General features: G+C 42.5%; 1 protein-coding gene across 6 annotated transcripts in view; it reads right to left on the reverse strand.

The window, feature by feature from the left end:
- The window catches only part of PASK (PAS domain containing serine/threonine kinase), a 48,758-nt gene that overhangs the window by 14,082 nt on the left and 7,571 nt on the right, over positions 1-27,105 (reverse strand). For 2 of the 6 annotated variants that reach the window (XM_050965347.1, XM_050965346.1), the window contains exons 4-16: positions 26,182-26,352; positions 23,603-23,743; positions 22,871-23,005; positions 22,232-22,525; positions 21,693-21,861; positions 17,225-17,396; positions 14,801-16,107; positions 13,781-13,962; positions 11,753-11,920; positions 11,139-11,264; positions 9,600-9,734; positions 8,172-8,371; positions 3,124-3,257 (exon numbers count right to left, since the gene is read on the reverse strand). In XM_050965347.1, the coding sequence (XP_050821304.1) occupies positions 3,124-3,257; positions 8,172-8,371; positions 9,600-9,734; positions 11,139-11,264; positions 11,753-11,920; positions 13,781-13,962; positions 14,801-16,107; positions 17,225-17,396; positions 21,693-21,861; positions 22,232-22,525; positions 22,871-23,005; positions 23,603-23,743; positions 26,182-26,352 (3,334 nt within the window). Of the gene's footprint in view, positions 1-3,123; positions 3,258-6,651; positions 7,218-8,171; positions 8,372-9,599; positions 9,735-11,138; positions 11,265-11,752; positions 11,921-13,780; positions 13,963-14,800; positions 16,108-17,224; positions 17,397-21,692; positions 21,862-22,231; positions 22,526-22,870; positions 23,006-23,602; positions 23,744-26,181; positions 26,353-27,105 lie in introns of those variants that run through there. The other 4 variants (XM_050965348.1, XR_007775961.1, XM_050965350.1 and 1 more) reach the window with 4 other exon arrangements.

Raw genomic sequence — 27,105 nt, forward strand, 5'->3', positions numbered from 1 at the left:
CCCTGCCCTACGGTGATCTTCTGTTCTGGGAAGAAAGTCCTTGCTTGCAGCTTCCTGAACAGGCCAGTGTTCTAAAAGATGTGTGCATCATGCACCTTTCCAGCCGAGCCTGTTAATGTCTGTGAAATGCCCATGGTGATCAACAAGCACCAGGAGGACCACTGAAAAATACCCCTTCCGATTAATGTACTCGGTGACTAGGTGGTCTGGTGCCAGAATTGGAATGTGCATGCCATCTATCACCCCTCCGCAGTTAGGGAAGCACATTTGTGCAAAGCCATCCACAATGTCACGCATGTTGCCCAGAGTCATGGTCTTTCAGAGCAGGATGCGATTAATGGCCCTGCACACTTCCGTCAACACGAGACCAACAGTCGACTTTCCCACTGCCAACCAATTAGTGACCGATCGGTAACAGTCTGGAGTAGCCAGCTTCCACAGTGCAATCGCTACACGCTTCTCCAGCTGCAGGAGAGCTCTCATTCTCATGTCCTTGTGCTGCAGGGCTGGGACCAGCTCATCACACGGTCCCATTAATGTGGCTTTCCTCATCTGAAAGTCTTGCTGCCACTGCTTGTTGTCCCAGACATGCATCACAATGTGATCCCACCATTCAGTGCTTGTTTTCCAAGCCCAAAAGTGGCATTCCACTGTGGACAGAAACCTCCGTGAATGCCACAGGCAATCTCGTGTCGTAGCTAGTACACATGGCGAGATCAATGTTGCACTCCTCTTGCCTTTATAGTTTAAGCAGTAACTCCACTGCCACTCATGACATGTCAGAGCGAGCAGCATATGGTCAACAGTTCAGGATCCATTCGGGCAGACTGAAGAGGCAGAGCGCACAGTACACAAACCATTGAAAGATGGCACCAAATGCAGATGGAAGCACAGGGACTGCTGCAATGCGAAGCAATGCATCACAGGGTATTGAGACAGGACCCAGGATGCCCCACGATCCCCTCCGCCTTCCCACAACTCTTAGCGACAGAAGAATCATAGAATCATAGATTATTAGGGTTGGAAGGGACCTCAGAAGGTCATCTAGTCCAACCCCCAGCTCAGAGCAGGACCAATCCCCAACTAAATCCCTAAAACCCCGAATGGCCCCCTCAAGGATTGGGCTCACAACCTTGGGTTTAGCAGGCCAATGCTCAAACCACTGAGCTATCCCATAGAGATGCTCTGTGGGATAGCTGCCCCGAGTGCACCGCTCCACATACCGCAAGTGTGAACACACTATTACACCAGCAGCTGCCAGTGTGAACACACAATAGCAGTTTCCCTTCAATGCTCTCTGAGCGGCTCTGTAACTCTGCCAGTGTAGACATACCCTTAGTAAATTAGGTTCAATATCCATAAGTAGGTAAAATTGTAATCCCAGATCCCTCCAACCCTTCTGCTAGGATTTCTCTGTCTTGTTTCATTCACTCAGGGCTGTGTTTGCCTGGCTTGGAGAATGATCTAAGCCTTCTACATTGTATAAACAGTGAACTGAAAAAAAGGTAATAGAAAGAAAAAGAATCTATAGCATGGCAGACTTTGTTTTCACACCATTCTTTTTACAACTTTGGTGCCCCTGATGGGCACCCACCCATTCCAATTCCAGTCCTCTTGCAGAAATGGGGTCTTGTGTTTGTTTTTCTTTTAAGGGCATATACTGGTGGCTTGGGGAAAACACCAGGAAATTCCTAACTGCAAAGCTATAGAGGCTCTGTATGAGACTAAAATATTCCTAAGACCACCTACAGAGAGGTTGCTGATGAAAGATTTATCAACCCAGGACATGCTTGTTCTCTTCAACACCTCCCCCAGGAAGCAAGTCCAGATCATGAAACCAATTCAGAAGCTACAAATGCAAGCAAACACCCTTCACATTCCTAAGGGCCTCACTGAGGTGAGGAAGTTGCCAGCAAGACCTCTCAAGCCAACAATATAGGTTGGAAATGGTTAAGTGAAGTAAAGCCTGAATTTGCATTCAAGTCTCCTGAGGACCACTGGTAGTCACTGGACCTTAAATTTATCTAGTAGGCTGAACTTTCTGATTACATTATTTGTTCAGCTCACTCAATTTTTAACTCCTTGGTGGTTTGGGATAATGAATGAAGGAGTGAACTCACCACAGAGAAGGTCTGGAATTTGAAATATTGCCAGTGCAGGTAGTACACAGATACCTCCATATGTGTAAAGAATTAGAGTACTTTCCTTAAAGCAGGTGAATATACAGGTTTGCATGTCATAGCTCTTTTTCAGATGAGAACTGATGTTTAATAAACTAAGCATGTGTGAGACAGACTCCTAAGAAGAGGGCAAAACCTGGAGAAATGAATATACACTGTGTGCTTCCAGCTACACAAAGGTTCTTTCTAGAGCAGTGGTTTTTAAACTTTTTTTTCCCTGGTGATCCAGCTGAAGAAAACTGTTAAATCCCACGACCCAATGGAGCTGGGGGATGAGGGGTTTGGGAGGGGCTCAGGGCTGGGGCAAAGGGTTGGGGTGCAGGAGTGAGGGATGCGGGGTAGGGCCAGGAGTGAGGGGTTGGGGTGCAGGAGGGGGCCAGGGCTCTGGGTGCAGGCTCTTGGGTGGAGCCGGGGATGAAGGGTTTAGGGTGCAGGATTGGCATGCAGGCTTACCTCGGGTGGCTCCTGGTCAGCAGTGCAGCAGGGGTGCTAAGGCAGACTTCCTGCCTGTCCTGGCACCACAGACTGCACTGCACCCCTGAAAAAGTCAGCAGCAGGTCTGGCTCCTAGGCGGAGATGTGCAAGCGGCTTCACACAGCTCTCGCCCAGTGGGAGTGTGGAGCTGCTGCTCAGGGCAGGGGCAGCACATGGAGCCCCATGGCCCCCCCTGCCTAGGAGCAGGACTGCAGCTGGCCGTTTCCAGGGTGCAGCATAGTGTCAAAACAGATAGGAATTAGCCTGCCTTACCTGGACAGCACCGCCGAAGGGACTTTTAACAGCCCGGTCGGCGGTGCTAACCAGAGCTGCCACGACCCAATGCCTTACATTCTGCGACCCAGTACTGGATTGCGACCTGCAATTTGAAAACCACTGTTCTAGAGCAATCTCTTCAACTATGGTCAGTTCCACTGGCAATGAATGGCATGAATAAATGAAAACTCACCTTCTGACACCCTGTAAGGAGGATTTAGTACAGCCACCATGGTCTCCTCTAATTCACAGAAGGGATTCTCTCCAAAGAGTAGGGTATAAAGGGTGATGCCAAGTGACCACATCTCCAGCTCTGGTCCCTGGTACCTACAGAAAAATACAGAAGCCCACATAAACTCAAAGTACAAATACACTAAGATATATGAAAGAACACACATTTATAAAGGTATGTATATGTGGTTCTGAATTTTATTTCAAAGTTAGGAAAGCTAATATGCAAATATTTTAGTTCTACACAACTATATAAATGCTTAAGCAGAAAAAAATATATAGGACAACTAAAAGTGTTCATATATAGTGCCTTCATGCACATGCACACAATCCCTGACCATCTCCCACCCTCATTCCCCCAACACTTGGTATTCAGTTTTGCAAGTTGGTGCTTTCAAAAGTGAGAACACTTATCACTTGGAATCACTACACAAGCTTCCTTCATGCAGCTCTGTATTTTTCCTCACACACAACACTTCCAGTAATTTTAGTCATGGGCCTCTCCTAAATAGAAACTGATAAATTATGCCAAACTGCAAACAAATTATGCAACATGAATTAACAGCCACTAGAGGAACAGCCACCACATCATAACTAGTGTCTAGATGAAATCAGAACCTAGCCTTCCTGAACAAAGAGGGCTAATATAGCTACAATATATATATGGTGACCAGAAGAGCAGACTAACTACTGAACCCAGGCCAAAATTAGAGCTTGTGTACACTTACAGCACTGCAGGTGCACCAGTACCACTGTAGCGCTTAGTGAAGACACTACCTATGCTGGTGGGAGAGCTTTTCTCGTCAGCATAGGTACTTCATTTCCCCACGAGGCAGTAGCAATGTCAATAGGATAAGTCCTCCTGTCAATACAGCAATGTCTATGCCAAGAGTTTGGCCAGTATAGCTGCATTGCTCATTCCACACCCGAGTAATGTCATTATATCTACATACGTTTGCAGTGTAGACCAGGGCTTACCAACCAGAGTTTCAAACTACAGGTTAGACAGCTCAGGGCATACCCCTCATCATCCTGAAACACCCTCTCCCGAGAGAAGAGTCCTACCACTTGACATCCCATCTGGGAAGGAAGGTAACTTGCTTCACACAGGGCTAGAAGTGTGTGACACTCTGTACCTCAGGGGAACACCCAGCACCCCCACGTTCATCCTTATAATATGATTGTGGGGTATCCAAAGCAAAGTTTAGTCATGTTGGGTGTCTTTGGAAGCTTCATGACACACTGAGCATTGCTGTTATAGTAATGTTATTAGTTGTAATTTCATGTATAAAGTTATGAGGCTGAAAATGTGTTCTCATGGCTTAAAACAAGCCCAGGCAAAACTTTCAAGGAGCAGAGGGGCAGTTCACACCTCATCAGGGCACGTATGGGACAAACTCAGCCCAGCCTCACAGGAACAAAGAACACTGGCCTAGGCAGCAACAAGGATTCTCCCACAGTATTCTTGTCAGCAAGTTAAAGAAGTATGGGCTGGATGAACGGACTAGAAGGTGGATAGAAAGTTGTCTAGATCATCGGGCTCAATGGATCATGATCAATGGCTCCATATCCAGTTGGTAGCTGATAGGTATCAGAGTGACCCAAGGGTCAGTCCTGGGCCCAGTTTTGTTCAATATCTTCATTAATGATCTGGAGGATGGCATGGACTGCACCTTCAGCAAGTTTGTAGATGACACTAAACTGAGAGGAGTAGTAGACACACTGGAGGGTAGGGACAGGATACAGAGGGACCTAGACAAATTAGAGGATTCGGTCAAAGAAATCTGATGAGATTCAACAAGTACCAGTGCAGAGTCCTGCACTTAGGTCGGAAGAATCACATGCACTGCTACAGACTAGAGACCGAGTGGCTAGGCAGCAGTTCTGCAGAAAAGGACCTAGGGGTTACAGTGGATGAGAAGCTGGATATGTTACCAAGAAGGCTAATGGCATTTTGGGCTGTAAAAGTAGGAGCAATGCCAGCAGATCGAGGGACGTGATCATTCCCCTCTATTTGGCATTGGTGAGGCCTTATCTGGAGTACTGTGTCCAGTTTTGGGCCCCACGCTATAAGAAGGATGTGGAAAAATTAGAAAGAGTCCAGCAGAGGGCAACAAAAATTATTAGGGGACTGAAGCACGTGACTTATGAGGAGAGGCTGAGGGAACTGGGAAGAGAAGTCTGCAGAAGAGAAGCATGAGGGGGCATTTGATAGCTGCTTTCAACTACCTGAAAGGGGATTCCAAAGAGGATGGATCTAGACTGTTCTCAGTGGTAGCAGACGACAGAAGGAAGAGTAATGGTCTCAAGTTACAGTGGGGGAGGTTTAGGTTGGATATTAGGAAAAATTTCACTAGAAGGGTGGTGAAGCTCTGGAATGGGTTACCTAGGGAGATGGTGGAATCTCCTTCCTTGGAGGTTTTTAAGGTCAGGCTTGACAAAGCCCTGGTTGGGATGATTTAGTTGGGGATTGGTACTGCTTTGAGCAGGGGGTTGGACTAGATGACTTCCTAAGGTCCCTTCCAACCCTGATATTCTATGATTCTATGCAAGGATCTGTTGGACTCTCGAGTGAGTCACCCCCCACCCCTCTTGTTCAGTTTGGGACTACGATGAGGTAATGTTCACCTGATCCTGAAGGGGTGGGGGGCAAAGACAAGAGAGAAGAAATAATGATAAAAGGGAGAGATGTTTGCCATGCTCTCTCTCTTCCACCTCCATCTACAGACACCACCACCAAGAGAGTGAAGCGCTGATCATAGGGGAGAGCCTGGCTGAAGGGCAACCAGCCAGCCTGTGGTGTGAAGCATCTTAAGTTTGTAAGGGCACTGAAAGTGTTAAGATCAGCTTACAATGCTTTTTGCTTTTATTTCATTTGACCAAATCTGACTTGTTGTGCTTTGACTTATCACTTAAAATTTATCTTTTGTAGTTAATAAATGTGTTTGTTTATTCTACCTGAAGCAGTGCATTTGGTTTGAAGCATGTCAGAGACTCCCCTTGGGATAACAAGCCTGGTACATATCAATTTCTTTGTTAAACTGATTAATTCATATAAGCGTGCAGCATCCAGTGGGCATAATGGGACACTGCAAGGCAGAGGTTCCAAGGGTTGTGTCTGGGACCTGAGATATTGGCTAGTGTCATTCAGTTGCACAATCCAAGCAGTGGCTGACCAAAAGTGCTCACTCACGCAGCTGGGAGCAACATAGATGCTAGCAGCCATGCAGGAACAACCTGAGAGTGGGGGTTCTCACAGCAATGCAGGGTAAGTAAGGCTGGCTCCCAGAGTCAAGGATTGGAGTGACCTAGCAGATCACAGGTACAGATAACAAAAGGGGAACAACACAAAGTGACATTTGTTAATTCACTGGTAACACAGCTTAGTCATCAGTCTACTCAAAGCAGCTGTTCCTAGACTGTAGACTGCACAAAGCGCTTGCTGCTGCTCTGGAGAAAGGACTGGCTCACCTCCTTTTTTCCAGCTGCTGCAATACATGTCAAGTTTTTTCCATTAGAAAGAAAAGCCTGGGGAGGGGACTCAGGTGAACAGCTAGAAACAAGGAGGAACAGTTAACCTACATGTCCCTAATAGTAATCCTTGCTCCAGGAGGAGGAACTGTAATTCTTCTTCAGGGGCTGAATCCATAATCTACTAACCTCCACTTGGAAAGGAACGTCCAGAGGAGATGGGGAATGAGAAAACCCAATGTCTGGACCATGTGTCTGGGGGAGCAATGAACCAATCTTCAGAGAGATACATGTAGAGGGAGAGGAAGCCCAGACTAGAGGACAGCATGATCAAGGAGAGGACAATAAACTGACCAAGCAGCAGAGAAGTACGTGCCAGAAAGTAAGTAGAGAAGGGAGACTGAATAGGATGGGAGTGGGAAATGACAAAATTTCTTTCAAAATAAGGCAAGTTAAATGACAGCTACAACAAAAATACTTCCCTGATTCCCTGTTTCTCCATGTAAACAATTGCTGTACTTGCGAAACAGATCTGTGTTCATAAACAGGCTTGAATGGGAGGGGTCATGGGTCACCAAGACCCATCTATTAAGATGTAGATAGTGAGAAACACAGAACAGATTAAGTTGTAATATGACTCACCTAGACCCTACCAGCCTAGGGATAAAAATCTTAAACCTGCTCCTAACTTGGTTGTACAGCATGGCAGCCAGAAGCTCACCCGGCATGCTATTTTTAATAAAGCACTACATGAGCACCACTAGTTCAGCTTGAAGTGGCACTTGCATTCTAATCACAGCAGGCAGTTAGTCCCCCTTTGGCTGGGAAGGTTCATGCTTGTGCTGAGTGCAAAGGAGAATTCCTTTATGATCTTGTATCAGAGGGGTAGCTGTCTTAGTCTGGCTCTGTAAAAGCAGCAAAGAGTCCTATGGCACCTTATAGACTAACAGACATATTGGAGCATGAGCTTTCGTGGGTGAATACCCACTTCGTCGAAGTCGGTATTCACCCACAAAAGCTCATGCTCCAATACGTCTGTTAGTCTATAAGGTGCCATAGGCCTCTTTGCTGCTTTTATGATCTTGATAAAAGACGTATGGAAAAATGATCAAGACATTTTGAGATGCTTAGGGTGCATTTGGACAACTGTCAAAACTTAAAGCAGTATTTCCCAATGTGAGAGTGCACCCTGTTGAGGGGGCAAGAAGGACTAATGGGCAGAGGCCCACAGATAGATTTCTCAATTGTTACCCAGTCTCAGCTTTCATTTGAAAGAGAGGAATGAAGTCTCTGCAATAGTAGTGAAGAAAATCTGCAAATGATGTGAGCCAAGTGCAACCTGTGCAGCAATGTCAGAGTTTGCAGAGTACCGGAAAGAAGAGCTTTGAGGTGTGAAATACCCAATTTATTTCAATGGGTCTAGCATAGATGCTAATGACAATAGTTTAAGCGTCATTCTGTCATTCTTCTGCCCCAGCCTTACAAGTGCATTGCTAACAAGGAACACAAGAGCAGTTTTCACTCAGATCCAGTACATACGGATTGCCCAAGAGCACTTCTGGTGAGCAGTACTCAATTGTCCCACAGAAGGTGTAGAACAGCTTGCCAGGTTCCAAGTAAGCAGCTGAGCCAAAGTCCACCAGTTTGATTGTGAAATCTTCAGCAATTATGATGTTCTCATCCTTGATGTCTCTATGGAGAATATTTCTGCAGTGGAGATATTCCACTGCTGACACTAGCTGAAGCACAAAGAGTGAGGTCACAATACAAAGAAGTTTACATGAGGGACACTTATCCAGAATAATCCAGAACACAACAGAACTCTGATAGGCATAGTTGGGGGGTTTGTTTACATCTCATCTATACAAGATAAGGAGCTGCATCCAACTGGGGATGGCTGTCATCGTATTACAGTAATACTCTCTGGGAAATATATTTGGAAGCAAACTAAGGTTTTGCCCTCTCCAAATGTGTAAGGTTAGGGTGCCTTTTAGCCATGTTGTTTGTTCATCTCCTGTGGTTAGGAGCACCAGTGATTAGTCACAATCCAGCAAGTTAATTTTTTTTTTTTTAACCAAACTTTGACCAAAGAACAATTTAGTATTCCCACATTTCCTTCCCCATCATTGCAGGCTTATAAAGTATGAGTATTTGGGAGTGAACTTTTATATAAATAAGATAACTCACTCCTAAATACTGAGGCCTGGTCTACACTAGAAAATTAGGTCATATAACTACGTCACTCTGGGGTGTGAAAAATCCACATCCCTGAGCAACAGTTACGACAACCTAATTCCCCGTGTAGACAGCACTAGGTCGAAAGAATTTTTCCTTGCAATCCACCTGCCCGAGAGGTAGTAAACTACACTGACGGGAGAACCCCGCCTCTTGACACAGGTAGTGTCTATGCTCAAGAGACACAGCAGTGCAGTTGCAGCTCTGCAGCGTTTCAAGGGTAGACAGGCCCTCTGTCACTTCCTTCTGCACAATTAATTCTGCAATGCCATAATTAAGTATAGCATCACAATTTGCAAACAAACAATTCTGATGAAGTGTTAATTTTGTGACACCACAGTCCAATCAAGCAGGCAGAGCAGAAAAGTAAGGGGGAGTTTCAGTTTTCATAAACCTTTGTGTGACAGCAGTAAAGGAAAAGTATATAAATATCTGATTTATTAATGGGACTTGGGGAAACCTCACTTAATGTTACCCCACTTGTGGCAGCAGTCTTTTAAAGGTTATTATGGGTGACTTTCAGACCACTAGAAATCAGCCTTCCAAAATGTTCAAGTGGGACTCTCTAAATACTGCACACTATCATAGAAACAGACCAGTGCATATAGATTGACTAATCTTATCTCAACTTTCCAATGAAATAGGATTTTTGTACTAGCCAAGTTTCCCCCATCATAATTGTTAAACTGGCACATTCTCAGAAACATGGGTTACTTCAAAAGTAGCTCTCACCTGTCTGAATATATAGCTTGCCAAGGGCTCATCCAAGTCAGGCTGATTATCAATGAATGTGAAAAGATCTAGACCCGATCCATGCTTCTCCATCACTAATTGGAAAAAACGTCCATTTTCAAATACATCCAGCACCTATAAATAACAGGCACTTCTTATAATGCTTTTTATCCTTACAGCATTGTACAGATATTAACCTCCATGAAGGGCAGTGATAAAAGCATATTATAATCTTTAGGGAATTAAATCTCTGTAAACATACAGCTTGTCAGCATTAATTGCCCAACTTGTAAAATCATTCAGGGTAAGCAGGGAAAGAATTTAGAAAGGGAGCATCAGTTTCCGGTCTAAAGCTTTCTTATGTCACCAGATCACTGCCACCAGAAATAAAGTCTCCTCTGAACACTGAAGTCTGAAGTATACAAAAAATTCAGAGGAAGGCTTCCTCAGTCTTGTGACAATCAGCATGAACCTGCCAAGAAGGGTAAATTTCAACAAAATAAGCTTCTCACGTCTTGGAGAATTAGCTATCTTCTGCATACTCCCAAAACCTAAACAGCAGGTAAAGGAGTCAGGAATTCAGTCTGAATCCTTCACAAGATAAATCAAAACCTTCTGTTTAATGGTATTAGCTACTGATCTCTTTAACTGCAGGGACAACCAAATGAAGGCTTTGATGATTGTGACAGACATCTCAGACTAATTAAAAATCCACTCAATTGAAAATGGTCTCTTTCATTTCACTAAGTAAGCATGTCCTGGAGAGAATTCTGAACACTGACAGAATCAGAGAACCCCTGTATGGTCTGAACATAGACACCACAGAATTCAGTAAGGCAATGTTACAATGCCCCTACTTCTCCAAAGACTGTTGCAACAATCTAGCTCACATCTATATCATTGTCTCTGAGTAAAGATTGCAAGCCATGCCAAATCTTGCCAAGTTCTTCTGACTTGAATAGTTAGAACGCAAGATTTTTGAAGTGAGCCATGTCTAATAAGTCTGTAATAGACTTCAGATGATTTATTGTGATGAGAATAGGTTTGGTCAGTTTGCCATAATCCTAGAATCAATTTAGTAAAGCTAAGTTAGTGTTTACATTTTTGTATACAATTATGATCATTACTAAAAAAATCAGAACGGATACAGAGTTCCACATGAGGAAGACTTTATTCCCCATATACTGGATTTTCCTTGTGGGGGGTTGAAATGGAAAAAGTTAAAATATGGAAATAGTTAAAATATAGAAATAATTAAAAAAAGTCAACTATTAGTTATCTTTCACTGATAATTTTGATGAACTAATCTGACCAGATAAGTGTCTTGGGTGTATTTTAAAGAGTCAATACTATATATTAAGCAAGCAATTTTACAGCATTTATTGTATAGTCTACTTTGCATTAAGAAAATGTCAGTAAGAGTTATTAGCTACTAGCCAACAGCCTGATGGAAGATCAGTTTGAAAGATGGAAGGAAGTGAAGAATAATTCAGATTATGACTGTACTTTAAAAGCTGTGTGCTTTGAATTATACTATACCTTAATAATACTGGGGTGCTGCAGCTTTAGCAGGATTGCAATCTCCTGAGTAACTTTCCCCAGCTCAGGATCCTCTACCCAGCAGTCTTCCAGCACCTTCTCCTTCCAAATGAACTTTACTACAACCTACACAAATAATATAATGCAAGAGGGCCCTGGATGATTAAGATGAAGATTATTTTCTCTATGAGTTCACTAAAAGGCTACTGCCAGCAGGATCTGAGCCATCATTTGCAGTTTGTCCTCTGTGCTTACTGATAACTTAATTCTACGGCATTGTTAAGGTCTGCAATACCACTGCTCTCAGACTTTCAGTGGGCTGAATTAGATACAAAATGGTTACCAGTCACAAAATGAGGCTGGTCACATAGAGAGATTAATATATCCTTTTCAAAGCACCTATTACATCAGTGTCAATACCTTTCTGTTACTTCTTTTGTATGTTTCTGTTTGTCTTTTTAAAGAGCTAAGAACTTCAGATTTAATTTTGTGTTTTTGATAGTCTGAGGTTGACATTTCATTACAGATTAACCTTTGCTCTTGCAATAAACGGTCATATTATAAAAGAAAAAAATAACTAGAAGAGTAAATTAAGGAAATTTTTCCTCCTTAACCTCCTTATTATCTTTCTTGTATCTGGCAGTCCAGACAAAGCCAAAGGCTCCTTTGCCAATGAGATTGACAGTGTTGTATTTCTTTGCATATTCTCCCTCACATGCCTTCAATCTTTCCAGATCTTCAGCTCTTTGGGAATTTTCAAACAATGGCATTGTCCTGATCACCTGGAATAAGAAGGCAGACACACCAAAAAACTGAAATGAGCCAGTGAGTGAGGTTTATAAAATAAAGAGACATAAGAAATAAGATATTTAGAGGAAGATGCTTTTTCACAGTAGTTGTGAAAATGTGTTATTTTAACTCCAATGAATCATAGAATATCAGGGTTGGGAGGGACCTCAGGAGGACTTCTAGTCCAACCCCCTGCTCAAAGCAGTACCAACCCCCAAACTAAATCATTCAAAATCTGTTATTGTCATCAGAATCACCAAAATGAACTAGAGTGATGGTTCATCTAGTTCAGCAACCTAACTCTGGCAGTTGCCAATACCACACACTTCGGTGGAAAGAGAAGAAACAGAAGAAAATGTACCTAGATAATTATGTAAACTTTCTCCGTACACAGCAGTTATCTTCTTCAACTACCACCAAGCACAGATTATGTTACATTCTGAGCAAGAATTTAGATTATTTTTCATGTTTTAACTTGACCATTAGGATCAGAGTCACACGAGTGTTTAAACTCAGTCACAATAGTTTGTCTCACTAACCTAAAACTCAGCAGTGAATACCACAGATATAAACACGACATCAAGAGTGTTCATAAGAACGGCCATACTGGGTCAGACCAAAGGTCTGTCTAGCACAGTATCCTGTCTTCCGACAGTGGCCAATGCCAGGTGCCCCAGAGGGAATGAACAGAACAGGTAATCATCAAGTGATCCACACCTTGTTACCCATTCCCTGCTTCTGGCAAACAGAGGATAAGGACACCATTCTTTCATTAGTTCTAAGTTTAATACCCCTTAAGTTTCATAGACTGTTACCTTGTTCTCCTGGGAGACAACAAACAGATACTGATGAATTTTGGGATACATTTCAGCCTTCCCTACTCAGATGTAGTGTATTAAATTGTTCTCCTGCAGGGAGCAATTTAATACACTACACCCGGCACCAGCAGGAGTTCACAGCCCCGCCACCCAGAGCACTGGTTGCACAGCGACCTGAGCCTGCAGGGGAGGGACCGGAGGCTAGCCTCCCCAGCCAAGAGCTCAAGGGCCGGGAAGGACGGTCCCGCAGGCCGGATGTGGCCCATGGGCCATAGTTTGCCCACCTCTGCTCTAACCGATACACTTTAAATGGTTTTAGGGCATTTATATTAGATGCACTTGGACCATTTTATGTTATCCTTGCATTAATTCAGCTTAATGCAGTAAGTTACCAAGTCTGAACAAGAGAGGTCCTGTAAAGCATTACGGTGCACCACGAAAAAATCCAAAAAATGAATGAGTAGTTAAAACTACTTTGTTTTGTCCCTCTCATTACAGTTAAATACTTCCTGAAATACACATTACATCAAAAAAATTCTCACTTCAGCTTCACCCTGAGAAGGGCGGAAGCAAGAACTGAGAAGCATTTTCAAACACTAAGTCAGGGGTGGCCAAACTTACTTGCCCTCTGAGTTCATCTGCCAGGGCTTGGAGCTTCAACCTTGTGAGGAGGGGGGTCTCGGAGCTTCAGCCCCGTGGGAGGTACCTGCCCTGGGAGCTGCAGGGAGGGGACGCTGACGGCAAGGGGGGATGTCCCTGGGGGTTGTGACTCAAGCTGTTGGGGGAGCCGAACCTTTAAATTGTACCCCTTCACTCTCAGCAGGCATCAGTCATCTCTGGCAGAAGCCCCTATCCCCACCATCCCACCGCAGGGCAGAAGCCTTGAACTCTCCCCCAGGTCCAGTAGGCGGAGAATGGGGGGCCAGCGGGGGACGGGGGGCTCCGCAAACCACACTTTAACTGTAAAAGAGCCGCATGTGGCTCACAAGCTGCAGTTTGGCCACTCCCACACTACGTGATGGCAGAGATACTCACTTCTCCCAGGCTGAATGTGGAGAGATCCGCTATAGACTGGGAAGAACTGGCTAGACTGGAGAGCAGAAGCTGCGTCCTTGCTGCTGCTTCTTTCTGGATCTGAAGGAGGTCTCTCACCACCCAGACACAGAAGAGAGCTGCAGGGTCCTGCAATTCTACACGCTTCACTTCAAAAAGTATACCTTCAGAAACACAGATCCCAGCAGAAAGATATTCAGACCCATTTAAACAGTGAACATGAGTAAAGAAAAAAGTTACCAATGCAGCGGAAGCATTCAAACCAGCTTTATAACTCGCACTCCTAAGTTTAGAATATTTGAAATGATGGCTTGAGGTGCTCTATTTTAGGGCCTCTACTCAGAGAGCTCCCATTGACTTCAGTGGGAGTTTGCCCAAGTAAGAACTAAGTGAAGCCTAACTAAGGGTTTGGCCATTAGAAGATGGCAGGCAACAGTGCAAGTGTTCTAGAGACTCTTCAAATAACCACCCACAGAAGAGCAGTGACTGCACCTTTAGAAGTGGCAGGTTAAAGAAAATGCCTGTCAAAGGGGCAGCTATGGATGCAGCCTTTAGGTGACACATAAATGGGAGCTGTACATCAGAAGCTGTTGGATCAAACTGTAGGAGTGGATGAAAGGTCTCTGAGCACATAACTCAAGTACTATATTAAACGCTAGCAGCTTTCCAAGAAAAGGATATTGTCACATAAAATATCTGGCCCCTCAAAAATAAAATAAATAAATAAATAGATTCCTTGTGTTTAGACCACCACCTAAGACTACTAAATCAATGAATTTTAAGAGAAAATTTACGCTTCATCATTTATGCTAATTACTTTGCATTTCACTCCATTTGGACAACGAAAACAGACTGGCCCACAGATTAACCTTTTTCCTCCTGCAACTCCAAAGCCTCCTCCCATTCTTTATCCCAGAATCATTGCATTCTTTCAGAAAGGAAAAGAAGTGTGTCTAATCAAAAGGTTCAGAGGGTCAGAAATGGTTATTGGTTTAAACTTACTTAGTCGTGAACCATCTCTGTGATAGCAGTTCCCAGAGTAGCTACCTTCCAGGATCTCGGAGTCAAGCAAAGGAACTGACTGAGATAATGTAGCTTCTGGTTTCACAGGGGTGGATATTACTTGCATTTTCAAGTTCTGCTGCTTGAACAGCAGAAAGTCTTCTTGGGGATTCACATCATTGTTCAGAGGGCTTCCGTTCAGATGAGCCCCCATGTTCTCTGCAGCACTTATAGGCACTGAATGAGATGTTCTGGAGGAATCCTCTTGAATATTTTCCAAATGTCTGATGAAATTCAACCACCCCTGGCCACCCTTTGGGGAAGTGCTATTCAACAGGAGCTCTTCCTGTTCAACTGTAGAGGAATTAGTCTTCTGGGCCAGGAGGCTGTCCATATCTAAGTCATAATCCACCACATCAGGGAAGCGTGTCCTTAGAAGATCTGAAGTAGCATCTGAACAATTGGCTGAAGTCAGCTCTGCACCAGTGTTCAGGTCCAGTTCCTTAAGACCTTCGCAAATGCAATTTACCTTAGTGCCCGGTTCTTGGATTTCTTTTAAATTAATGGCAGCCCCCAAAGTAGAGGCATCACAAGCTAGTCGACTTCCTGAACAAACATCTTGGCTATTACTCCTTCCAACAGGAAGGAAGGATGAACATTCAGTCAGTTTGGAGTTTTCTATTGTCATCTGCTCAAAGCTGGAGTTCCTTGTCCCACTCATTGACTTTGTATTTGCTAACTGCTCTGTAATCACATGGGCTTGCACATCTTGTCTGCAGTAAGATGTTGCCCCAAGCCACGGTTCATCCAGTGTTGGTGTCCCAAATGAGAAACAGGTAGCGTCACACAAAGATCTATTCAAATCACCGGTCTCAGTTTCTTCTAATCTGCAGGGAACAAGCATCTGAGGGTTCAGTAGTAAAGTAGCCCTTCCCTGAGGTTCAGAGGAAGATTGACACTTCATGGTTTGATATGGTAACCTAGAGCTCAGTTGGCTATCTAAATCCACAAGGACTTGATGATGTTCTTCCTGCAGCAGGTCAGATAAGCTACCGGTCACATCAATGTTTACCTGCTGAGTCTCAGATGGTATTGGACCATCACAGTCTCTCATTGGGACTTCAGTATCCTGACCAAAAACTGACTGTTTTGAATCAGATGGTTTGGGATTATCTGCTGCTGAGAGGCTCTGGGGTGAGTTATTAGTTTCTGCAGTTTCCATCACCGTGATGACTCCATCATGCTGGCTCTCAGACAACGGCTGTTCATCTGTGGCTGGCAGGCCACCAGTAGCAATACAGTCCACACTACAGGGATTCAAATGTGTCATTAATGTCAGGGCCAGAAAAGAATGAGGAAGAATTCATCAATACACAACTTGCACTTTTGTTGTTGTTTTTTATAAGATTCAGTAGGAAACTCTTTGTGCAGACTTCCCAGTTCATGGAAAATCCAGTCTTAATGCAAAGGAATGGCTAAAGTTAGCATATGGAACAGGCTGCTAAACATTGTTCCAATAGATTGTCTAAGAAATAGATCAAGAACAGGAGTGAATTTGCCACAATGAAATGAAAACAACCTACAGCATATGGCAGGACAGATATTAATGAAAGATCTATATTGGGATCCCAGATAAAGTTTTTATGTACAGTTTTATCTAAGATAATACAAAATATTCTTTAGATTATTGTAAATTTACAAAGGCAGTAACAATTCTAACTCAAGTTAAACATTAAATGAGGGCTAGTGCAGATATAATAAGGTTTTAGAGTCTGTACTTAGACTATGGATGACAAATACAGTTCTGTTAATGTAGAATTATCATTCCTGTAGTGAAAAGAGAAAAGAGAGAAGACTGACCTAAAGAGATGCAGCAGAGACAGTTGGGCTGTTATACTAACAGAGTGCAATGTTCTATGGGAAGACTAAGTACTAAGTGAATCAAGACTTTTACACAGCATATAGTGACTCTGAGCAGGACGGAACACTTTTTAAAACATAGTTTCAGCTAACCCAGCTCCTAGAACACTTTTGTTGGATAGCATAAATAGGGCCAAGCAATGTCAGAAATTGGTTTAGCTGGAATTGTGTTTAAACACTCCTTTAAATCTGTTCCTGACCTAGTGCAGACAGAAGCTAGGTATCACTTCTAGCTGCGGAGAACGTGATCCTTGCAACGCAGAGTGGTGGTAGTGGGTAATCTAACAGGCTGAGTATGGGTAGGACTAAAGAAGCAGCAGAGATGGGCAAGATGCTTTACCTGCCTTCCGATAGCAACTCAGCTGCAGAAAACCAAGTACAGGAGGCTAACACTCTCCTGACCCCTCCTAGTTCAGTTTTACAAATAATGGAATAATATTTCTTGCAGTTGTTGCTAACTGGTTTGGTTTATAGAAGCGGTGACAATGCACATATAAGACCTACCCATTTAAATGTGTGGATGTCACTGCAGGTGATGAGAGAGTAGATGGCAAACTGCTCCCACTGTTCAGCCAGCTCTCTGCACTAGCGAAAATCTCTTCTGCCTGGCTCCTTGCTAGCTTCTGCTTCTCGTGCAGCAGGAGGACTGCATCTCCAGCAAGCAAGAGGCTGGCATCTGTACCAAACAAGATGAGACAATTCTTTAGATTTAGTCTTTACTGCAGATATGTCAGCTTTCATAGCTCAAGAAGCCTGGGAATGGCCTTGCTCTGTATCTAGTACCTAATTGTTTAAAGAGTAGAACTGACCCAGGTGACAAGGGGGGGGGTCACAACATAGCTTCCCAGAAAAGCATGGTAGAGTGCTAAAGCATCAAACACATAGGTGGATTAAAACAGAAGAAAGCATCAGCCCTGAAACCACTGGGTAGGTGAAGAACCTGAGCACTAGTTTTGGATTTACCACGGTGTTCAAACCTGGGACAGTGAATCTGAGCTCATGCTCAGATCCCCACAAAAAGCCTATGACAAATGCAATACAAGAGAATTTACATTGTTTAACTTTAAAGTTATTTCAAACCACTCCAAAATCAAGGATAAAAAAAACAAAGTTCTGTTTGCTATGGTAACCTTAATTCACCCAAACTGCACATCTAGGATAGAAAGGAGAACAAAGCTCCAAGGTTTAAGGAAAGACTCAGAGAAAAAACAGGGGTCTGTTACAGGGCAAAAAAATCCAAAGGGAATCAGAATGCAAGTGAGGATGTAAGGTAGAGAATCATAGAAGAGAATATCAGGGTTGGAAGGGACCTCAGAAGGTCATCCAGTCCAACCCCCTGCTCAAGGCAGGACTAATCCCCAACTAAACCCCCAAATAGCCCCCTCAAGGATTGAACTCACAACCCTGGGTTTAGCAGGCCAGTGCTCAAACCACTGAGCTATTCTTGCTCCCTAAAGTAAACAGACATTGCCAAAACTACATACAGCTTAACTAGGCTGTATACAGCTACAAAATGAAGATACAAAGGGACTAAATCTAAACTAAACAAGAAAAGTTCCTCCCAGAATCTATTTGGCAAAGACTGACAGCTCACAAATTCCTTATGGTTCCAGTCACCACATCCAAAAAGGAATCAGAGGACAAAGCTGAGAATTAGAAGGAAATGTGAAGCCAATACCCGTAAGTCCTCAAACAGCTGCCATTTGCCTTGTGCAAATGATCAACATATAATAGTTCACTCATCTCAGATCTCTAATTATTTAGGACCAAAATTCTCTGAAGGCATAACTCCATTGGAGTTACTCCTGTAGCTAATTTAGCCCTTAATGGCTTACCAAAGGGTGTAGTACCAAAATACTCCAGTACGCACACAAACTATAATTTGAACTTCTAAAGTTTGCAGAAAGGGAGAAATCAGAGTCCTTTGTCTTGGATTATAACATGAATCAATCTGGAATTTACTGTAGAAAAGCCAGCCTTCTGAAACACTTTAAGACTTTGTTTTGTTTAAATTTCTAAATTACTTCTCACCTGCACAATACACACACAAGGTCAGGTCTGTCCACAAAGGTTTTATTATGCTCAGACGCCCCTTAAAATATCTTCATAAGAACATAAGAACGGCCGTACCGGGTCAGACCAAAGGTCCATCTAGCCCAGAATCTGTCTACCGACAGTGGCCAATGCCAGGTGCCCCAGAGGGAGTGAACCTAACAAGCAATGATCAAGTGATCTCTTTCCTGCCATCCACCTTCATCCTCTGACAAACTGAGGCTAGGGACACCATTGTTTACCCATCCTGGCTAATAGCCATTTATGGACTTAACCACCATGAATTTATCCAGTTCCCTTTTAAAAACTGTTATAGTCCTAGCCTTCACAACCTCCTCAGGTAAGGAGTTCCACAAGTTGACTGTGCGTTGCATGAAGAACTTCCTTTTATTTGTTTTAAACCTGCTGCCAATTAATTTCATTTGGTGACCCCTAGTTCTTGTATTATGGGAATAAGTAAATAACTTTTCTTTATTCACTTTCTTCACACCAGTCATGATTTTATATACCTCTATCATATCCCCCCTTAGTCTCCTCTTTTCCAAGCTGAAGAGTCCTAGCCTCTTTAATCTTTCCTCATATGGGACCCTCTCCAAACCCCTAATCATTTTAGTTGCCCTTTTCTGAATCTTTTCTAGTGCTAGAATATCTTTTTTGAGGTGAGGAGACCACATCTGTACACAGTATTCAAGATGTGGGCGTACCATGGATTTATATAAGGGCAATAACATATTCTCAGTCTTATTCTCTATCCCCTTTTTAACTATTCCTAACATCCTGTTTGCTTTTTTGACCACCTCTGCACACTGCGCGGACATCTTCAGAGAACTATCCACGATGACTCCAAGATCTTTTTCCTGACTCGTTGTAGCTAAATTAGCCCCCATCATATTGTACTCATCTATCTTTGCATTGAGACCAGCATGGAAAATACCCATGCAGGAGGAGAATACTTTTTAAAATCTGAGATTATGGAGACAGCAGTTATAATGGAAACTTCAACATTACTTTATCCAGAATCTTCACAGAAGCAAATGCTATCCACCGCAGGATTTGGAAGTAATTCTATGAGTCAAGTCCACTGCACTAATAAAAGCTTGCATTGGAGGTCATGGGTTTGCTTTCAAAAGGAAAGCACTAAATTATTTCATTAACAGTTAACAATAGTACTTTTGAAAAGCCACTGATCCTCATCAATATATACATAATTGGTGCCAGAGAGCAGTTGCTACAGAGAGAAAGGGAAAAGAACAGAATGAAAGGAAAAGAACAGAGACAAAACAGAGTGGGTCGGAAGATATACTGCTGAAATGTGATCAGAGTAAGCAGCCGGAAGTACTTTTAAATATAAGGAATCTTATAGAATGGTTGCGTGTATCAGTGACAGCTAGAAGTTTGCTGAACACAGTAACCAAAACTATTCCCCTCTCCTTTTCTTCTTCAAAAAGTATGCAAAATAAAGCCACACACCTTAAGAATTTGCTATAAAAAATATAGTGTGATTAGCAAGAATGCCTTAGATTACAGTAATTGCACATTTATTAGATAAAAGTATTTCAGCCTATTAAAAGTGAATTTCCAGGAGAATTTTTAAAAATACTCACCAGTGTTTCCAGCTAAGAGTGATCACAGTAGTAGCTGCCATTGCATAGCTATTTCTCAGAAGGAGCTCATTTTGGAAGATGTAGACTATGACTTTGGATATACAGCTCTGATTTCAATGCATGAAAAAGCAAGGAATTTAGCAAGACGCTGTAACACCAAGTCTAATATTTTAACAGCTCCATTAAGTAGTAAAATTAACTAACCAAAAACCCCAACAAGCGCTCTTTTGTTAAACGAGAAGTTTAACTACAATGACAAAAGGACTGAACATACCTTACAGCAACTTGATACATTTCTTGTTTACCCCACCTCAGGTATTCAGCTCACAGATGCATTCTCCAATCATGCAACTCTACTTGACTGAGAATTCTTCTGTCATATTTAAAATACTTTTACTGTTTTTTTTGTAGTTGACTTATGTTGGAGGATATTGCTAGCTGACAACAACTGTGTATTTGATCCACAGACAAACACATACTGCTGAAGGGCATGCCAGCTGCCCTTTATTATGACTGAATGGAAGAAGCAATTAAACTCATTTATGGAGTAAGGTAGCTGAAACAATAGATGCCACCACCCAAAGCACAGGCCACATGGAAGGCCTGAACATGAATTAACTCGGGGACAAGGAGAAGAATATCCCTGGGAACAGATTTCAAATGAAGGGGCTGGAGCATTGTTCTGAATGCCACTGTGCATCAGATCAAGAAAAGCCATGAGAAAGCCAGAGAAGCAGTGATAGCAAAGAAGCCTAGAGAGAGAAAGAGCTTCTTGTAGACAGGGCCCTGCCTGGAAAGGTACACTTGGAAACTGTGAGCAAGAAAGAAACTATCTCCTTTTTGTTCCTACTGTGTTGAAGGGAACAGTAATGTGTGTCCATTCTTTGTAAATAGACAGGATTGCACCAAATAATATACCTGACTTATCAGCACTTTCTCCTCTTAACAGAAACAAACCAAATATTGGCTAACCAATGTTAAGGTTCTCCTTTAAAATGCTAACACAGTAGACTTCTGCATACCGACACCGCTGTCAAGCCAGTTACATTTCAAACATTTTAAAGTCCTTTGAGAAAAAAGGATGCTGTACATGCAAAGTATTATTTATTCTTGGTATAATTATTTCTGAACTGGCATGTTCTTTGCTTTCTTGCCATTAGAAATGCAGAGGGAAGCAGAAGTAAAATCAAGTTTCCATCCATGCAATGTAACTGATTATTAAAAACATGTGGTTTCAGCTATACAGAAATCCAATGATTTCATAGCACACATAACCATTTTCAGTGACATGCTTCTCCTCTTTCAGGTCATTTTACCTTCACTATTATCTGCTATACAACAGTCTCCTCGCTGGGCTCTTTTAATATCTCCAGAGGCTTGTCCATTTTCTGTCTCCATGCAATCATCGAGAGGGGGGAATGGCAAGGAGGATTCACCAGTTCTATCCATGTGGTTACAGAAACCAGGAATCAGGAAGGTGATGTTCTAAAATACAGAGTGCAACAGTATGAACCAGACTGACTCCTTACTGGTTGGTGACAGATGCCAATAACCTGTGTGGGTGGAGAAAGCAATTCAATCTGAAACTTGTGGGAAGTCAGACAAACATGATCCACAACAGTGATGGAAGACAAGAGATTGCCAAGTCTTCTCCCGCATACTTAAAATTTGTTCTAATCCTTTGGCAATCCTGTTCAGAAGTTAACTTATGCACAAACGACCACCCCACACTTACTTGTTGAAAACAGCAGTTCTAACTGAGCAAGTGGAATAGATTCTTTTGCTGGCAGACTTAAGATCATTAAGTCACACCAATCATTTTTCGGGGGAGGAGGGGTGAGAATTCAGTCCTCACCTTTCCCAGCAGCTCCTTTTTCTCGTAGCCAAACAGCATTAAAGCAAAACTGTTGTTGATGCCGCAGATAGTCCCATCCTGTTGGAGTGTGATAAGCCCACTGATGGCAGTGAAAACCCAGACAGTGGCAGAGTAAGAATAGTCTGTGGAAGATCCTGTCTTGCACTCCTGTAGGAGTCCATCCTCAACCACTGGGATCTGGTCCTCATCAGGAAGGCTAGCCCTCAGCTTTAAACTGAGAGGAAATGTTGTGCCCTCCCTGGCTCGACCTACAGATCTCTGGATCTTGAGATTCTAAAAAGAGAAACACTGTTTACATTACAGCATGCACATCAAGATATGTACAGGAAAGCTTTCCAGGTGGTGGGGGCATAGAGGGGAGAATGTGTTATTTCACTAGGAGAGATTCTGCATTGAAAGCCCTAGCTCATTGCCTAGCTAGGAAACACCTGAACAGCAACCAACAACTCCACAGCCGTTATCAGGAGACTTAGGTCTCAGGTGCTAAATCTGCCACCAGAGGCTCTATTTGTTACCCAACTAGAGAAAGCCAATGCATACGAAATATCAAGATTGTGCAGTATTTATATCACAAGTGATAAGAGCAAGGAACAGCTTAGTTGACAGACCACACTGTACCTTCGGAATTTTCCTGCCAGGAGGAGGGATCTGAAGCGAAGGAATCAGGTCTGTTATGTAGTGCCCAACTACTTCTTCCAATGATGTGTAACCATGGAGATGTGCAAAAAGAAGGTCACACGATGTAATCTCTCCCTTAAAAAGAGTTCACATGACCCTCATAATTGTAATGTTTTAACCACAGGCCACACCATTCCCAAACAGCAGTTTATGCTAACATCAAACAATATGGCTGGAAGTGCCCATGAAGAGAGACAATACCAATAACAACCACTGATTCAGTAACCAGATGCGGCATAATACAGTGTCACTCTGACACTACTTTTATGCACAGAAACCACATGTAGCTAAAATCCATGTGAGGCAAGTGGAAAAACAGTATCTGAGATTTCTCCCAACAAAAAGTGTTTGTACACAAAGATTTACAATCATGTCTGCTAATTCACAGGCAGTATTTCATCTATTCCACTGCTAAGTGTCCCTTGAGGAGAGACCACTCAGCTAATCTTGTTAGAAAGTGCACGTCAAGACAGAGATGAACTGGCACAGCTGCATGGGAGACACTTGCAGAGTCTGCCCACACTACACCAGGCTCCAGCCAGTACTACATACATCTTTCATAGTCATGAGTACTAAATTGTCTGTTAAGGCTTTTAAGACCCCCTCACTTGCACAAAATCTCTTATATCAAATTGCTCTGACATTCTGTGACTAATAGAACCGAACACTTACATCACTTCTGAAGGAAACAGAAGCAGAGAGCCTTTCCACTGGTTCCAGCACAACCACACAGCATCGGTTGTCCTTGCTTCTCATTCTCCTCATCCAGATTGAGACAGGGATCTTCTCATTGCTATGTCCTATAACATCCACCTGTTAACAGAAATCAGCATTAAATACTGTATACCAACATGTCTCTTTTTACCTACCAACAGCTTTCAGGGCAATGAGAGCTGAATAAGATATGCAAGATAAGGGATCTTTCTATTAATTTTTCGAACAGGGCAAAGTGAAAAAGTCTTCCTTAATAGTGCCAATTCCTCTTGCATTCTCCAAAACGTTCAGTTAAATGAGAACCTCCATTTGTACTATGGAGGTTTGACATACAGTTCTGAGCAGAACTATAGGATTGCAAAGCAAAGCTGAGCTGTCATATCTGAGATGAACTACAAGTGAGACAAAGTGGTAATCTTGGGGCAATCCCACTATACTTATAAGGCACTAACACATGAAGAAACAGTTAAATCAGTGGTTCTCAAATTTTTGTACTGGTGACCCCTTTCACATAGCAAGCCTCTCAATGCGACCCCCCCTTACAAATTAGTAACACTTTTAACACCATTATAAATGCTGGATGCAAAGCGGGGTTTGGGTGAGAGGCTGACAGTTTGCGACCTCCCATATAATAACCTCGCAACCCCCTGAGGGGTCCCGACCCCCAGTTTGAGAATCCCTGAGTTAAATCAAGCATCCTCTTTTTGTGTAAACTAAAAATAGAAGAAAGCAGTCGGCACCACACAATGAGGCACTCTCTGGCCAATGTTACTCTACCCTTCCCGGGGGCACCTTTGAGTCTGTTCTAAGTTACAACAGGAGCCTGGACCTGTGAAGGATTACAGGAGACAAAAGCAACTCCTTCACGCGCACTGTTCCTACACTGCACTTGGTGCTCTTTGGCTGCAGCCAAAGATCCGACCTAATGCCTTTATGTTCTGAACTATTTCTTATCTTCCCTTTCAACGTATAATAGATATGCAAATAGACACTAAAAATGAGACCACAGCACTTTCAGTGCATGCATAATATCAGTATGGAAGCTGCATATTTATACATTTATATCTCCAATATTGCGGCTTTGCTGAAATGCTGTTACAAATAAAGTTGTTTAAGTTACTCAGCCACTGAAAGAGCATGCAACATTAAAACTTCTTGGTGCTTGGATAACAGCTTTGTTTTTAAACCTCACACCTGACATGCACAATGAACATGGAGTCCTCAGTAAGATCCAGTGCTTTTGCTTTGTTAGAAGAAATATGGCTTTAATATAAAGGGACAAAGATTTGTAAACAGCTCACTGGTCACACATACTATGTTGTTCTCTTCAACCTCAGAAAAACGATCAAGGTGTTTCCCAACTTTTGCATGCATTTTTAAAAATGATACTCTAACACCATACATTCAAAGATGCATTCCTTATGGGAATCTCAGTAAGTTACAATAACCAAAACAGCAGCTGGAACCTTGCAAGAAGAGTTATCGGTAAGGTTACTGTGGAAATAAAGCAGCAGACTCAACTTCAACGGTAGCTTTATTAATTTCAACTGTAAAAATGCCAGTTTCATTTCTTATTGCAATAAATTCCTCTCAAATAAGAGGATTATTTCATATGAGGTTTACTCATTTTTTCCCCCTGCCCTGTTCATATCAGGGCTTACGAGTTTTGTGATAGAAAGGGTTAATGCATTTATACTACACCACAAGAAGTCTCTAAAATACATTTAATAGCACAAATTTTGAGTTGAACAGCTGCCAGAAATGCTAATTTTTATTCTGGGGCCTCAGACAACCAAACCTTCACTTTTGTCCCCAAACTTGTCTGAGGACTGAGAAAGCTGTAGTTGTGAAGTGCTGTAGATCTCTTTTAAAAGAGAAGACCCGCTGAGAGGATATGAGCTCCTTTTCCCCCCAGAATATTTGCACATGCATTAACTGTGGACAACAGCAGCAAAAAAGGCTTTTTTTTTTTTTTTAAAGACATTTCTCTCAGACAGTTCCACATACTTTATGGCTTATTATATTTCCTTGAAGGCAAGATATCAATTGTTCTTTCATGCTCAGTTAAGCGTTTTGCCATATATATCCTCAGATATTTCATGGCATTTGACTGCTTTGATAAGTACTATAATTCATGGAATGCAATTTGAAAGTTTTTTTTTTTTTTTTTAATTACGTTGAGGCAGCCCTTGGGAATCTTGCATTAGTATTAAACTGCTCTATGTTGAGTCATTAACATTGGTTCTCTCTCTAGCGTTCATTTATGAATTCATTTGAGCAAAAGTTATCCTCACTATACAAGCTGACACAAGGAAGAATCTTATGTGTGACTCCCAAATGGACTTCATAAGCCAGAATTAAAAAGGCAAAACATGTTTATAAGTTTCTTTCCAAAAAGAAATGCCTCTACTGTCAAACAGTGACAAAAGGTTACCTCTAACCCAGGGACATGTACTGGAGGACACTGAAGAGTTAAATTGAAATAATCACACAAGGGCACTTCTGTAAGGGATTATTTGCTTGAACATCTCACACACCACTGTTCCAGAAACCACAGCTGCATATCCATCATCCTCCACGTGGTCCTCCCCTAGGGCCTCCACTATACCCTGAGTAGATTTTGATATCAACTGGGATAACTTCTGGCCAATCAGCTCGTGACTACTGTACCCAAGGAGCTTGCAGGCTTTGTCATTGGCAACGAGAATCTAGAAGAGACGAAAAAGAATGCAGTAAGAATTTTATTTCTAGTTCTCCTACCGGGTGGCTGGTCTAATATTTCATTATGTCACATTTTCTCTCAATGGAAGTTGGAAATGATAGGTCCTACTTTTATTCTGAAACCTGTTATGTATTTCACTTCATACTTAGTAGTACATCTCTACCTCGATATAACACTGTCCTTAGTAGCCAAAAAAATCTTACCGCGTTATATCGAACTTGCTTTGATCTGCCGGAGTGCACAGCCCCACCCCCCCGAGCACTGCATAACTGTGTTATATCCAAATTCCTGTTATATCAGGTAGCATTATATCAGGGTAGAGGTGTATTCCTATGTCTGTTTCAATTTTATGATAATCTGCTGCTTCACACTTTGTCTACACTGCCAGTTGAATGACAAAACTTTTGTCATTCACAGGTGCTTAAAAAAGCTCCGCGAAAAACAAAAGTTTTGCCATGGCAAGTGGCAGTGTAAATGGCTCATTGTCAGCAGGAGCGCTCTCCTGTCGACAACGTGAACCCCACTCATAGGAGATGGAAGTATTTTGCTGACAAACAGAGTTTACACTGCCCGACTTTTAGCGACAGCCGTGTCGCTAAGAGCTGTGTAGTAGAGACAAAGCCATAGTCATGTATCTGGTAAATGAAACGGAGACACTGCTTTCTTTTTATCTTTCCATCCTTCTTATATACTACATGGCACTCTCCAGCTGTTTGGCTTGTGAAAACAAAACTATCTA

This window comes from Gopherus flavomarginatus, chromosome 8, assembly GCF_025201925.1.
Source record: "Gopherus flavomarginatus isolate rGopFla2 chromosome 8, rGopFla2.mat.asm, whole genome shotgun sequence".
Taxonomy (NCBI): domain Eukaryota; kingdom Metazoa; phylum Chordata; order Testudines; family Testudinidae; genus Gopherus; species Gopherus flavomarginatus.